The 14,569-nt window shown below is 32.1% G+C and overlaps 2 protein-coding genes across 9 annotated transcripts in view; both read left to right on the plus strand.

The window, feature by feature from the left end:
* The window catches only part of LOC107451551 (uncharacterized), a 238,752-nt gene that overhangs the window by 155,389 nt on the left and 68,794 nt on the right, over window positions 1–14,569 (plus strand). For all 8 annotated transcript variants that reach the window (XR_015429033.1, XM_087150875.1, XM_087150876.1 and 5 more), the window contains exon 11: window positions 2,023–2,145. Coding sequence is in view for 7 of the 8 variants with exons in the window: in XM_087150875.1 (XP_087007001.1) it covers window positions 2,023–2,145 (123 nt within the window). In the remaining variant the exon portion in view is untranslated. The remainder of the gene's footprint in view (window positions 1–2,022; window positions 2,146–14,569) is intronic.
* Window positions 8,791–12,721, plus strand: Idh3b (isocitrate dehydrogenase [NAD] subunit beta, mitochondrial). Its single transcript, XM_043054000.3, has one exon. The coding sequence runs from the start codon at window positions 8,893–8,895 to the stop codon at window positions 10,042–10,044; it is 1,152 nt and encodes a 383-aa protein (XP_042909934.1). The 5' UTR covers window positions 8,791–8,892; the 3' UTR covers window positions 10,045–12,721.

Raw genomic sequence — 14,569 nt, forward strand, 5'->3', positions numbered from 1 at the left:
GTTGTACAAAGTACTTCAGCCAAAATTTGGGAGCCACGTAAGAGAATTATATATTAGATCAGAAACACATCATAAAAAGGCAGAATGCTTTGGTGTTTTCAAAACAAAGCAAACGTTGCCACCGGCGGAAAAGAAATACAGCCAAAATTTGGGAGCCACGTAAGAGAATTATATATAATAGATGTTCAGACTTTTGAATGATTTTGTTAAATTCCGATTTATCCTTATTACGGTAAAATTATAGTATGATATAACAGGGGTTTGTCCAGGCCGAATTTACTACCGTTTAGCGGTACCGTCACAAATTCAATTTTAGGTAAAATGGTCGTTTCACAAATTCAACTTTAGGAAAAACGGTAGTTTCACAAAATACTTTTTCTTGACATTTTATTTTTGTATCCCTTAAGAAACGATAAATCTATATTTTAACCATGTTTTTGTATTGATTTTTTAATATAATTTTTAATTTTTCACACATTATGTCTAAATTTTCACAAAATAGGTACCTTTCACAAAAACCTAGACAGACCCCTGTAATAAAATATTAATTTATGTGCTCAACGGTTTAATTTTAAAAGCAATATGCTGCTATGAATATAAAAACTATTCCCTCCAACAAACCAAATTTTATTTTCTAAACAGAAATTTTTCTGCTACAAAATGATACTATTGCATCCTATATTACACTTCCAACATGTTTTTTTTTAATTAATTTTTTTATGTTGCAATAAAGAAGTTCTGAGCCGTAGTGGCTCAGAGGATAAAGTGTTCACCTCCAGATGAGGTGAACCGGGTTCGAATCCCAACGATGACTGGTCGATACGAGTTCCGCACCCAGCTCGCTCCGACCATAGTGTAGACGTGAAATATCTTTAGTGATTTACGTATCATGGGTTGGAGTCCCCTCGATGTCAGGCGAACCGTGGTAGGTTTTCGTGGTTTTTTTTCTTCCAAAGAGGTGAACTGGGTTCGAATCCCAACGATGACTGGTCGATACGAGTTCCGCACCCAGCTCGCTCCGACCATAGTGTAGACGTGAAATATCTTTAGTGATTTACGTATCATGGGTTGGAGTCCCCTCGATGTCAGGCGAACCGTGGTAGGTTTTCGTGGTTTTTTTTCTTCCAAAGAGGTGAACTGGGTTCGAATCCCAACGATGACTGGTCGATACGAGTTCCGCACCCAGCTCGCTCCGACCATAGTGTAGACGTGAAATATCTTTAGTGATTTACGTATCATGGGTTGGAGTCCCCTCGATGTCAGGCGAACCGTGGTAGGTTTTCGTGGTTTTTTTTCTTCCAAAGAGGTGAACTGGGTTCGAATCCCAACGATGACTGGTCGATACGAGTTCCGCACCCAGCTCGCTCCGACCATAGTGTAGACGTGAAATATCTTTAGTGATTGACGTATCATGGGTTAGAGTCCCCTCGATGTCAGGCGAACCGTGGTAGGTTTTCGTGTTTTTTTTTCTTCCAAAGAGGTGAACTGGGTTCGAATCCCAGCGATGGCTGGTCGATACGAGTTCCGCATCCGGCTTGCAACGAGCGCACTATTGACATGAAATTTCCCTCAGTGGTAGATCGATCACGGGTTAGAGTCTCCTTGCCGTTAGATTAACCGTTGGAGGTTTTCGTGGGTTTCCTGTCCATGTAACGCAAATGCGGGTTAGTTCCGTCAAGAAGTCTTCCACGAAGGCAAATTTCTCCCAGTACTTAATACAAGAGTTCCCTTGTCTTCTGGATTGGGTTCAAAACGACAAGGGTATGGAGTTGAACGTGAGTATTCGTAAACCCGAAAATTGTGTCGGCGGTTCAGTGATGGTTATTAAATAAAATAAATAAGTGTATTTAGAAATGTTCTCTAACTTTTGGTGGAAGTAAGCGTATCTCATTTTTATATCTTGTTTATACCCAAAAGTCTACTATAAACGTGTATTATTGGATACTTCGGTCAATTTTGAATCGATAAAAATCATCCAAATAACAATTTATCACTTCTTTTATTCATTTTTGATTGTTTCAGAAATTAATCCATGCAACGTTAAAAATGGTGGATGTCAGCATAAATGCACTTTCAAGAACAAAGTGCAGAACTGCTCTTGCAAGGATGGTTTTCTTTTACAATCTGATGGACGATCTTGCAAACGTAAGTCCTCAATATTCAGTAGAAAATTATTATATCTTAATCGCTTCCCTGATTATCTCGGGTATGCATACACAGTCAAACCTCGATATCTCGAACTTGAAGGGAGATGAGAAAAAATTCGAGATATCGAAAATTCTAATTATCGAAAATCGCATGCTATCGATGGTAGATTAAAGAAAAATGCTCTTTACATACCTTAATTACTATTCCATATTTATTCTAAAAACACTTTTTGCACTTTCATTTAAAAAAAGATTCAATTGTTGTTTGCTTTAGAGATGCGTAAGAAAGTTTGTCTGTAACTATTTCTAAGTGGACTATAGCTTTAAATGTCTCCTCTGACATATTTGGCTGCCTCTCAAATAAATCTCCTTACAGTATCCACTGCAGAAAGTGCTTGTTTGTTAGTAACATTGGGCGGTAAATCTTCGATTTCCTCATCCTCTTCTTCTGATAGTTCACAAGAAGCTTTCGTTTGAGCGATGATATCATTGTCATCCCACTGACCACACACTGTTACTGCATCATCTACGTTTACAAAGTCATGAAATTCCATGTCATCAAGCTTCGTGAGTCCGGTCAATCTGTCCCAATCATTTTCGGTGTAGTTTTCAGTAGAATTAACGATACTGATTGTTTGACTATTTTCGTGATCTTTAATGAATCCAGCCTTCTTGAAGCCATTCATTATCGTAGAGAGAGACGCATCATTCCATGCCACTGACGTCTTTATGTCCATTTTTTAAAAAAAAGTTTATCATTATGAGAATTGGTTTTCTAATCTTAATTTTTTTTATTTTTTTGGAATAGTTTTTTATTTTCAGAAGAAAAATCTACACTATTTATGGAGAAAAAAAAATCAGGGATTAGAAAAAAAAAATTCGTGAAATCGAATTTTTTTTAAGCATTGAGTGTATAGGAAATTTAAAGGAATTTTTTTTTTTCGAGATATCGAAAAATTCGTGAAATTGAGGTTCGAGTTAGCGAGATTCGACTGTATTGCAAATATTTATTTTTCCGAGTAAACTCGGGCATAGTAGAATTACTATGATTTGTTTTATCACGTTTTTATTCGACCGGAAGCAAAACAAAAAATAATAATGATCTACTGCGATTGGAGGTTTGCCAATATTTGTTTGGGAGTTTTGCTGTTTATGGGACTGCAGACGTGTTGTGTACAATTGTATATACCATGGTTGATGCATTTACATAGAAAAAAAAGAGTAAAAAAAAATGGCGTTCGCGAACGAAAGTAATGCAGGTGATTTTTCAGATGATGAAGATGTGAACATATACAAAGACCAGGGTTTCTAAAAACTCAAATCTTTTACCCGTCCCCGATTACGGCTTGTCCAACAATGTACCCGTCCTCCTTTGAAACTAACCCGTCGCTTCTAAATAAATGAAAATATAATTTTCTCTCATTTATTACAAACATTTATATAAATTGCACAATGAATTGTTACTAGGATTACATTATATAGTAATAAAAGAAATACTAGGTTACTAATAGTAACCTATAGTATTTCTTTTATGAAATCATTTATTTCTTTGACGAAATAATTTAAATGACAAACGTCAAGTTATCTGGAATGTCAATTTATTCGAGGGTACTGTATTTTTTAAATGAACCAAATATGACGTTTGCCAGTTCCACAATCAAGCCAATGATTTACAGAGGTTTCTGCACAGAAATCTGAAGGAGGTTTTCCATTTAGGTAGATGTTCATAAATGCGTTTAACGCTTCTTGATTAAAGCCAGTAAGTAATGTGTTTTTTTGTAAGTTCATTGCTGAAAAGCCCCTTTCAACCGCTGTAGTACTCCCAGACAGAGAAAACATCAATTCCACCATGCGCACAGTATGTTGCTGTATTTCGAGATTAGAGGGTCATTTTAGAAGTGAGGTGCTAGACTCTTGTAAGATAACAAAAATTGAAAATGTATCACGAACATTAACGGGAAAATGGCCGTCCGTGCGGACGTCGGATTCGAGAAATTTGTTGTCCACCTTGAATTTTTGACCGCCGAGGACGGGCGGACGGGTGGTTTTTCGAGCCCTGACAAAGACTAATATTAAACTTTCTTCATTTTCCCGAGATAATTTGTTATTGTAAACTGGTAGTAAATGAAAAAAATATTTGCTCATAAAAAAATTAAAATTTCAACTTAGAGCTTGTGTATTATGTTTTGTTTTAGTTCCTTGTATTCATTAATAAAATAAAAAAAATATGTTGAATTTTTGAATTTTTTTCTCCAACAAAATTGGTAAGGGAAGCGGTTAATCAAGATTTACCGCTTCAAGATTAACCGCTATCATCAAGATTAACCGCTTCCCTTACCAAATTCCGCTTAACCGACGGTTGAGTCGCGATTTTTGAGTATTTCCTTAATAATATTCCTTAGTAATTCCTGAGTAATTCCTTAATAATTTTCTTAATAATAATAATTAAGTATTTCCTTAATTTCAAATAACATTTTTTTTTCTTTTACCAAGAGGTATAAACAGGCTATCTGCTACATTTTAGATTTTTAAATTCATGACTAATTCCAAGAACTTTTCATGACTTAACGAAGTTACTATATTTTCTCTGACACAACAATAAATTCAAAAAGCACTATAATTACATTCATTGAAATGATAGGTATAACCAAAACTCTTACCCTCTGCAACTTCATATTTATTGATTTTAAATTTAAAAAACAAAGTCAAGAAAGAGTTGAAGCAATAAAAAAGCTGAAAAAAATACAAAAGCAAAATTTTTTTTCCCCACAGAATTATATTCTAAAGATACTTTTCTTGTTCATCGGAAAGAAATCCTCCTGAATTTTCTGTTCTCATTTCGGAGTTAAAAAATTTCTCCAATGACTGGCTTGCTTCAGTTAGAATTTTAAATTGAAAGAATAAAAAAATAAATAACAAAAATTCTGAAATCACAGAAGTTTAAAAGATAATTCGCTCTAGAATTGATGTTTTTTATTTCATTTTTCTGAATGAACACTCTAATTTTTAAAGAACACGATAAAAACATTTTATATATTAATAAAATATGACTGTGAGTGGGGATTTTATTACAACTTCAGATATTCGAATCACCATGAAATTGGGGGGAGGGGGGTTAATCTATTTTAAAAACTAGATTTTTGGCGACTCAAAGTCAAAACTTTCCATGATTTTTTTTTTTTTAACTAGTTAAAATCAAGGCCCGACTTAGTCTTATTGGGACCCGGGGCAAAAACATCTTTGGGGGTCCCACGTCTTCTTCACGACTTCAGTAATTAAAAAACTGAACTTTATGAAGGTATTTAAATTTTTCACCTCATTATGGATGACAAAAAAATTTACAAGAACCTAAAATAGTTATATAGTTCCCACCCTTCTACAATGGTCAGACGAAATATCGTTCCGTCTATTTTATTGATTTTCTGACAGTTCTAAGTCCATCATGCAGTTTTTTTGATTTTTAACTTAATCATCTTGCAGCGAAAAAATTCATATCCTTGCTGACATTAGGGCTAAATTCAGTGAAAATTTCGCAGATGCGATGGCACAATTAAGCCAGTCAGAAGCCTGTGTTTTTTTTAACATATCGCGTTTTGCTACATGTAAAAATACAGGCTTTTGATTGGCCAAATTTGTCCATCGTAATTGCGAAAATTTAGCTGAATTCCGCCCCAGAAAGCCATGGATTTCCGAAATATAGATTGTGTTCATATAATAGATTAATGAAGAAGCTAACATAAAACTGACAGATTTATCACTGTACTGATATTTTGTTTAAAAAAAATTTCATTAAAGAAGGAAACGTAAAATAAACTTTCTATTCCATTTAGGGGCCCCCTCTGATGGTGAGGGCCCGGGGCCCGTAAGCCTCTGCCTTAGTCAGGATCTGGTTAAAATCATGACAAGTTTTGTTCAGTACCGAAATTCATGACTTTCCATGATTTCTCATGACTTTCCAGGTGGGCAGATACCCTGCATAAACGTTTGTTGTTTGCAACTAATCTACGATAATTTCTGTTCTATTCTCTACAGAATTCTACAAACAATAAACAAAAGCGATCTGACAGAAACAGGAAATTAAATAAAAATTCTCCTTTTAACAAGTTATTCTGGAACTTATATCTAAAAGCAAAGCTTAATTTCGACAAAAAAAAGAGGCCATAAACACAGGTAGAGTTCCTAAATCTAACTTCGTTAGAAAATTGCGTGATTCAGATAATATTCTGTGATTGGTAGAGAGCCAAAATTTACTGAAATAAAACGAAACCTTCATTTTTCTTGTAGACTTCACGTGGAGTTATTAGCAAGGTATTTTTATCTGGTAGAATTTAAAAATTATTTGTATGTATTTCTTTTTACTTGCTTTTAAATCATATTTATCGAATTCATTCTATTTATCGATTATGCGCAAATATAATGTAAAAACAATCCCACATTTTTCAAAATAGTTATTTTTAAAAATTATGATGGCTCTACTTATCATTTGTATCTGTTATTATATGCCTCATAAACTGTTAATTTTTTGATAAAACATAACTCTATTTTATAAGAAGTTATTTCTTGTAGAAAAGTTTGAAAAAGACTTAAAAGCAAGGTTATAGTTTTATGATTTAAAAGTACAACACATACCAACAATTTTCGGTACTTTGGCACAGTTTTGTGTCTCTTGACGAGAACGAAAAGTACTTAACTAAACATTGGTACCATGCTTACTAAACATTGAAAAAAAATCAGGCACAATTGACATTTTAAACATTTTTTCTGCATATCTAACATGTCATTTATGTCAAATAATACCTTCATGATAATTAATTACTTATAATTATTAAAGGAAGAATTTGTCTCTCACCGTTTGTGTTTTCCTAAAATTTATAGAGGAGCAATTTTATCTCCCCAGCTTTTTATAAAGATAAAAGCAGGGGCGGATCCAAAATTTTTCCTGGGGGGGGGGGTCATAGATTCAAATCCCCCCCCACACAAATAATTTTTGTATAAAAAAAATTTTTTTTTAAGAAAAAAAAAACTGGGGTTTTTAATGCTAGTTTTCTCATTTATTTTTTTCATAATGAACAATAGAACAATAAATAAATAATTCAAGTATTCAAAATCTTTAAATAATAAATGTAATGCGTTTTTTAGAAACTTTGGCAAATCTGTCAGTGATTTTTTACTACATATATATAGAGTTTTAAAAAAATAAACAAGACACTTGTTTCAAAATTTGTTTCATCTTTACTAAACATAGCTAAAAAAAATTCTCTCTGGCTATATATTTTAAGAATATACTTTTCAATAAAATAAAAATCACACAAAAAAAAATTGCATGCATTTTATACAATAAATAAATATTTGAACAAGTTTATGAAATAAAGTAACATAAAATTAAAAAGAAATAAAATTAAATTATTAATGTTTACAATGTTAATGTTTATTACATTATTAATGTTTACAATGAAACTATGACGAATTTCGTTGTAATATTTTGGATTATGATTCTTGAAACAGTGAAGAACATAATCAGATGGTAAAAAAATCGATTTTTCCGACCTACCTAGGTGCATATGCCTCCTTAAATAATTTTTAAGATATTTTTTATTTCTTTTGTAAACTATTAAAAAAATTATTATTTTTATTTTATTTTTCAAATATTTTTTCTTTTGGGGGGGGGGGTCATGACCCCCTGCTGGATCCGCCCCTGGCTAAAAGTAAATTTTAGTCCTCCTGAAAGTGAACAAAATGATTTGCTTCGCTCTCTCTCTTTTTTTTTTTTACAACGCCATTGCAAGATATTCTATTTTTGTTTCCTTGTTGAGAGTGATAAGAAAAATTCTAATTAATATTTACGACTTCCCCGTCATTCGGTATTCAGTTTGTACTAGTAAGAACGAGTATTGGTATACAGAGTACAATGTATAATGAAAAAACAGTGCTAGTTTTATTATATTATTTAGTTTATTATTTTATTTAGAAAGGCTTTAAAATTCTTGAAAATCATTATTTTTCTTTCGTTAAGGATATATTTTGAGAGGTAGTTTTATGGGTGAAAACTTTTATACTTCAGTGTTTAAATTCAGTCTTGAAAAATTTTTTTTACACTTTTTAAATGTCAAAGTATAGTATTTTTTAAATATTAAAATTTGTTTAAAGTTAAATTTAGCTCTATTTATAACAATAAACCTAAAAAGTTTTTGTAATTTTTATCATTGTTTTCGCAAGCGTTTTTTGATTTAACTTAAAATATTCTTTTCAAAGGTGAGTTGGTTTTCATTCCTTTCTCTCAAATTCGTTAAATCACGACATTCGCTAAATAGAGGTTCTTTAAATCGGGTTTCTCTGAGCAAATGAATAGGAGGACGGAACACTGAAGGCTCCCCCCCCCCCCCACGGGCGTCCGCAAATAATTTGAAGACACTAACCATTTAAACAAATAAACATTTCGTTGATATCCATTCCCAATGCATTAAAATCTAAAATGTTTCTTCTCTTTTCGTTTCGTCCGGTCATCCTTCAACTTTCACTCCTTAAGAATATCTGTTCTCTTTCGTTTATATTTGATATGGAATTAAAATACCGCTTTGACAAACTTTCTAGATAAATCTCGGTGAAGAGAAATTGTAATTTGCAGCGCCACGAGTGGAGGAGAAACAAGCTTCTATTTTGGAGATTAGCCAGAGCAGGAGATTCCAAGCTGCGTAGTGAAATTCGGAGAAAACGTGACCTTCTTGCTCTTGAGCTCATTGAAGCAATGGCAGCTGCACGGAATTTATTTACTTTTTTGCGCCACTCTCCTCTCTTGAACAAAACTCAGTCCAATATTTTAACAAAAAATGTCAGAAGTATCTTTTGGTCTCCCGTACATAATCTGGAGGATGCGAGAAAAACCGACAAGCGCGTGAAATGCACTTTAATCCCAGGCGACGGCGTTGGTCCCGAACTTTGCCAGTCAGTCAAGGATGTTTTTCAGGCTATTAGTGTTCCCGTAGAATTCGAAGAGTTGTTCTTGAGCGAGGTTCACCAATCTATGAGCGTTTCGGTCGAAGAGGTGATGCAATCTGTTAAAAAAAACGGAGTAGCCCTGAAAGGTACCTTGCAGTCTCCATTCAGCACCCACACCGGTGAATTGCAAACACTCAACATGAAGATCAGAAAGGACTTGGATTTATTCGCCAATGTCGTCCACGTTCGAACTTTTCCCGGAGTAAAAACTCGGCACAGTAACCTGGACTTTGTGATTATTCGGGAGCAGACGGAAGGGGAGTACAGCGCTCTGGAGCATGAAAGTGTTCCTGGAGTTATCGAGTGCCTCAAAATCGTCACCCAAGAGCGGTCTGCAAAAATCGCCAAGTTTGCTTTCGACTACGCCACCAAGAGGGGTCGCAAGAAGGTGACCGCTGTCCACAAAGCGAACATCATGAAGCTTGGGGACGGTCTCTTCCTCCGATGCTGCGAGGAGGTCTCCAAGCTCTATCCCCAAATCGAATTCTCCAACATGATCATTGACAACACCTGCATGCAACTCGTGTCCCACCCCGAGCAGTTCGACGTGATGGTCATGCCCAATCTTTACGGGAACATCATAGACAACCTGGCTGCGGGCATAGTGGGGGGAGCCGGTCTGGTGCCTGGTGCGAGTTACAGTTCGGAGTGCGTCATACACGAGCCGGGTGCTCGTCACACGTTTGGAGAAGCGGTGGGCAAGAACATTGCCAACCCAACGGCCATGCTGTTCTGCGCCGTGGGAATGCTGCGACACGTCAACCTCGTATATTATGCAAACATCGTAGCGGAGGCTGTCGAGAACGTATTGAAGGAAGGTAAAGTGAGAACGAGAGATTTGGGAGGATACTCTAGCACAACAGATTTTACTCAGGCAGTGATTGAACATCTGCCGCATTAACATCATCTTCTATAGATAGTGAATGTAGGAGGCTTTTTTGTGATATATCAAATACTCCTTCTAGAAGAACTTTATTGTGAATAGTTTAGAATGACTAAAAAGTATTGTATCATCTGGTTTTCATGCCAAAGGGTATTTGTGATTATAATTTTCCTTTCCCATTTTTACAAAGTTTATTATAAAGTCTATGTATGAGAAATTTCTATGTTATCAGTTTTTGGTCTATTTTCTCACTCTTTTAGTAATATCGAGATTTTGGGTTCTGTGCAGAGTTAAACATAATTTTAAGTTTTATATGTTGACCCATAAACCCTGTGGCAGAATCGTGGCGACATTGTTGCAGAACGTTACAGAGTTCTTGCAGAAAGATTTCTCTTTTGAAAAGTGAAAATGAAAATGACTCTTCTTTTCTAGAGAAATTTACGCATAATATTTGAATCACTCATTTAGATAATCACTTTCTGATCTTTTTTTAAGCAATTGCTGCTATGGATTTCATGATTTTTAATTACCTATTATTTTTTTATTGTGATGATTATTTACAAATGAAAAGGAGTTAATTTGTACGTTCCACCCCCTTTCAAAATTCAATAATATCACCCATAATATTGGAGTGAAAAATTATTACATGTTCAGTTAAAAACAAATTATATAGTTTTTTTTTTGTAAACACAGTTCTTTTGTTACTTTAAACTGTTAACATACATGCTTGTTATCATTAAAAGTATCTTGCAGAAAGATATTAGTGCTAGAGAGGTTTGTCACAGATAGCTAAAAAAAAATCTGCCACGGGGCCCATAAATGTGTCTCGAGTTTATTTTAAACATTGTAGGTAATTCTGTGCTATTGTTAGAACACCGTAGCACATTTTTTGTCAAAACTTTGTTTATCTGTTATTGAGAACTATTAAAAAAATTGCCACACTTTTATCGAAACTGGCGATGATTCGTTAATTGTGGTAATGGTGTCGTACTTCGAAATTTCTCTAAAAATGAAATGAAGGGCTAGGTACTTTTTCATTTTTGAATGGCCCTCATTTTGCTTAATTTACCCACCTTCTCATTACATCTAGCTAGATAAGTGTTCTTCAAAATGGAATAAAATATACAAATAAATATCATAAAAGTATTTTATAATAACTTAGACTAAAAATAATTTAATAGTAATTAGGGTAATTTGAAGTGCAATCTCTTTATCTTAAAAGAAGAATACAAAATTTTTTGAAAAAAAGGGGAAGGAAAAAGATTTTTTTCTCTGCGAAAGGTCAGACAAGATTGACCTCTTATCTAAAAACTTTGCCTGATAAAGTGTGATTATGGCTTTATGGTTGTTTCCCTTGAAACAGGTAAGCACCTTTTATTTGTATGCAAAGTAATGACCTGGATACGTACTTTCCAAATAGAGTTGCATAAGTGAGAAATTGCTGAAAATGAAGATCTCCGACAGCTTTTTCATTTTATTTATTTTTGTAACCTGAACAAAACGGAGATTCAACAAAAAATTAAATAAATAATAATTTTTTCTAAGGAATAGAGGAATTTATTTTTTCTCCCTCATTCCAAGAGCTAATGACTAAGTAATCCTCATATTTGGAAAGTGTTATTTTTCTCAGATAAAACAGTTTTTTTTTTACTTAATTTTTTCTGACTTTTAAACAGTGTAAATGTTTAACGTCAAACTTTGATTGTGAGAGATATTGCGGTATTTACGCTAACTACCTTCGCCAAATGTTTTTTTTATTTTTTACTTTTCATAAACTTAGCAACGACAAAAATACTAATAAAAATGAAAGCAATGTTTTGGGTTTTATTCCAGGGTGCGTACAGACTCCTTGGAAATAAAAAAAAGTCTCCAAGGAGTACTTGGAACTACTTAGATTTTTAAATTAGTCCTTAGAAACTCCTTAGATTATTGTGTTGCATAGATGAACTTACTAAGTACGCTGATGAATTTACTGTCCAAGCAGGGAAACTAATGATATGACATAGCTGTCAAAATCTAATAATTTAAGAAGAACTTTAAAAGAAAAAAAATTTAAATGCAAGAATTAGAAGAAAAAAAATAATAGCAAATAATTTTAATTTTACATGTTACAAGCAAACTTAAATAATAATTTAGTTACTGTGATTTTTTTTTTTTGTATAAAATGTCTTAGATTTTCTTATGTACTCAAATTTAAAAATATAAGATTGGTAGGTTTTTATGTTAATCTGTAACATCTGTGCTTTAACAAGATTTATTAAAATATTTGAAATTGGAAAATGTATTTATGTGTCAAAGTGATAACTTATTTTTCTTGATGAAGTTCGACCAAGTCAAAATTTATTTCAGAAGGGCTAGAAAGAAATAAGTAAACTATACATTTTTGCGAGTTCCTTATAATAACTGCTTTTTAATTTTTTAAAAAAAAAACTGTCTAGTTATCTTTTACACAAAGTTTTTTAATTTTTGATAAGTCCTTAAAACCTTGAACTCCTTGGATTTCTTCTTCTGATCTCTGTATGAACACTGTATTCTCATAGAGAATTTTCTGTGTTGCAAATTGTTTTTTTTTTTTTTTTTGTACTAGTCAGGTACGTCTGTGCAATCCATTGTTTTTATCACCTCTTGTTTATTCTATTTATTTTGTATGTGCTGTGTATATAATTGAGTATTAAATAAATACCCACAAAATTTATATGTTTTGTGATATTTATTTATTCCTATTATTCTTGCACCTTACAGTGCTGAATACATTAACACTTATCTGTTTCAGAACAGGGCTGATGGTTTTAACCCTGTCGCATTGCAAATCTAAAAGATTGTATTTATATAAATATTTATTCAACAAATTTGGGGCCATTAGGCAGTTGCACCATTCTTATACAATTTGTCATGCATAAAAAAAATATCTTTAAATAAAAAACTCGAGTATGTTTACTTATAAACATAAAGTTTTATCATATAAATTTTTATGCACGATTTACATAATAAATATTAAATATAAGAAGTTTTTTCTCTTTTAATTGAAGTCTCTTAATATTTTTGTTTTGATACAAACATTTGTATAACCATGCGATAAGTAATACATTATAGGTATTGACAAATGTATTTATGGGTTATTTTCTCAATTCATTGACTTTTATGTCCTCGAGCTTAATTTCTGATTAAAATCTTTAATACATTAATCTTTTGTTTAACAAGGAGTAATAAGCATCTGACACTATATTAGTAGTTTCATTTAAAATTTTTATCTATCATATAATTTTATAGAAATTAAATTTGATTAAAAAGCATGCTTATTATCTTTTTTATACTCCCTTGAGCAATAAAAAAATTAATGCAATCTGAAGACATCTGTTTTCGTTATTTACTTGATAACTATTTCAACCATGTAATATAGTTTATATAAATCCCTTTTGCTATGGTTTTTAACGAAATACTGGCGTGCAGAGATAGACATGGGATTTAGGTTTACAATCAAAAGGGGGTACCCAATTGATGACTAAGTATGCTGAAATTTTTAAGTTACTAAATTACTATTTTTATTAGAAAATAAACCTTTTTTTGAGTTAAATGTTTGTCTTGAGCGAAATACTTAAGATTAAAATAGGATCTTCTAAAATATTTAATAATGATAACATGAAATCCATATTTTAAAATCATCTTTATATAACTGTACGCAAAAATTATTCTTTTGTAAAATTCAAACAAATAAAATGTAAAATTTTGTAATGAAAATTTTGTTTGAATTTTACAAAAGAATAATTTTTGCTAATAAAATTCAAACAAACAAAATGTAAAAAATATATTAATGAAAAATTTATTCCTATACAGGAGAAAATCACTCTTGTATAGAATAACGTTTTATTTAACTAATTTTATGTTATTTTAATGAAATTGTTAGAATGCAACATTTACTAATGTTGTATTTTAAGCATTGATAACTGTTTAAAAACTTAAAGCATTTTTAATAATTTTTTTAAAAATAAGTCTTGAATGCAATTACAATCTCAAAATTTACATAAATTCAAATTTTTTTTGGGGTTATGCTTTTAAAGTCTGTAAATATGACATTCAAATAATAAAATTTCATACCTAATATATATAGACTTTTCATAAAAGCAATTTTGATTAAAATATTTTTCTAAAAGAATTAGTAGTTAACATGAGCTAGAATGAGATTGTTTTGAACAGGAAGAAAAGTAGGAAGAAGTAAAATATTTACTCTTGAAAATAAACTGTTACAATTTTGATTGATGACATTATTAAAATTTTACTGTTATGTGAGTGAGGATCTTAAAAAATATTGACTCTCGAATTTTCTCTAATCAAAAAAGTTCTTGATACAGAGGCTGACCTTCTATTTTCTCCATCTCCTGTGTTAACCTATGAAAAATTATATGAAAATTCCTTAGTTTAGTTTAGTGATTGGGAAGACTGCAATTTTTTGTACTTAACTGCAACTACTTTACTACACATGTATTTAACTATTTTTTAATATAGTGATTACAAACTATTTTTGAAATTTAGTTATTACTTAACT

The sequence above is a fragment of the Parasteatoda tepidariorum genome, chromosome 9 (assembly GCF_982258835.1).
Source record: "Parasteatoda tepidariorum strain Cologne lab strain chromosome 9, Ptep-v5.0, whole genome shotgun sequence".
Taxonomy (NCBI): Eukaryota; Metazoa; Arthropoda; class Arachnida; order Araneae; family Theridiidae; genus Parasteatoda; species Parasteatoda tepidariorum.

Excerpts from the sequence above, each read along its gene's own strand:
- Idh3b (XM_043054000.3), top strand. The coding sequence starts at position 8,893 with ATGGCAGCTGCACGGAATTTATTTACTTTTTTGCGCCACTCTCCTCTC.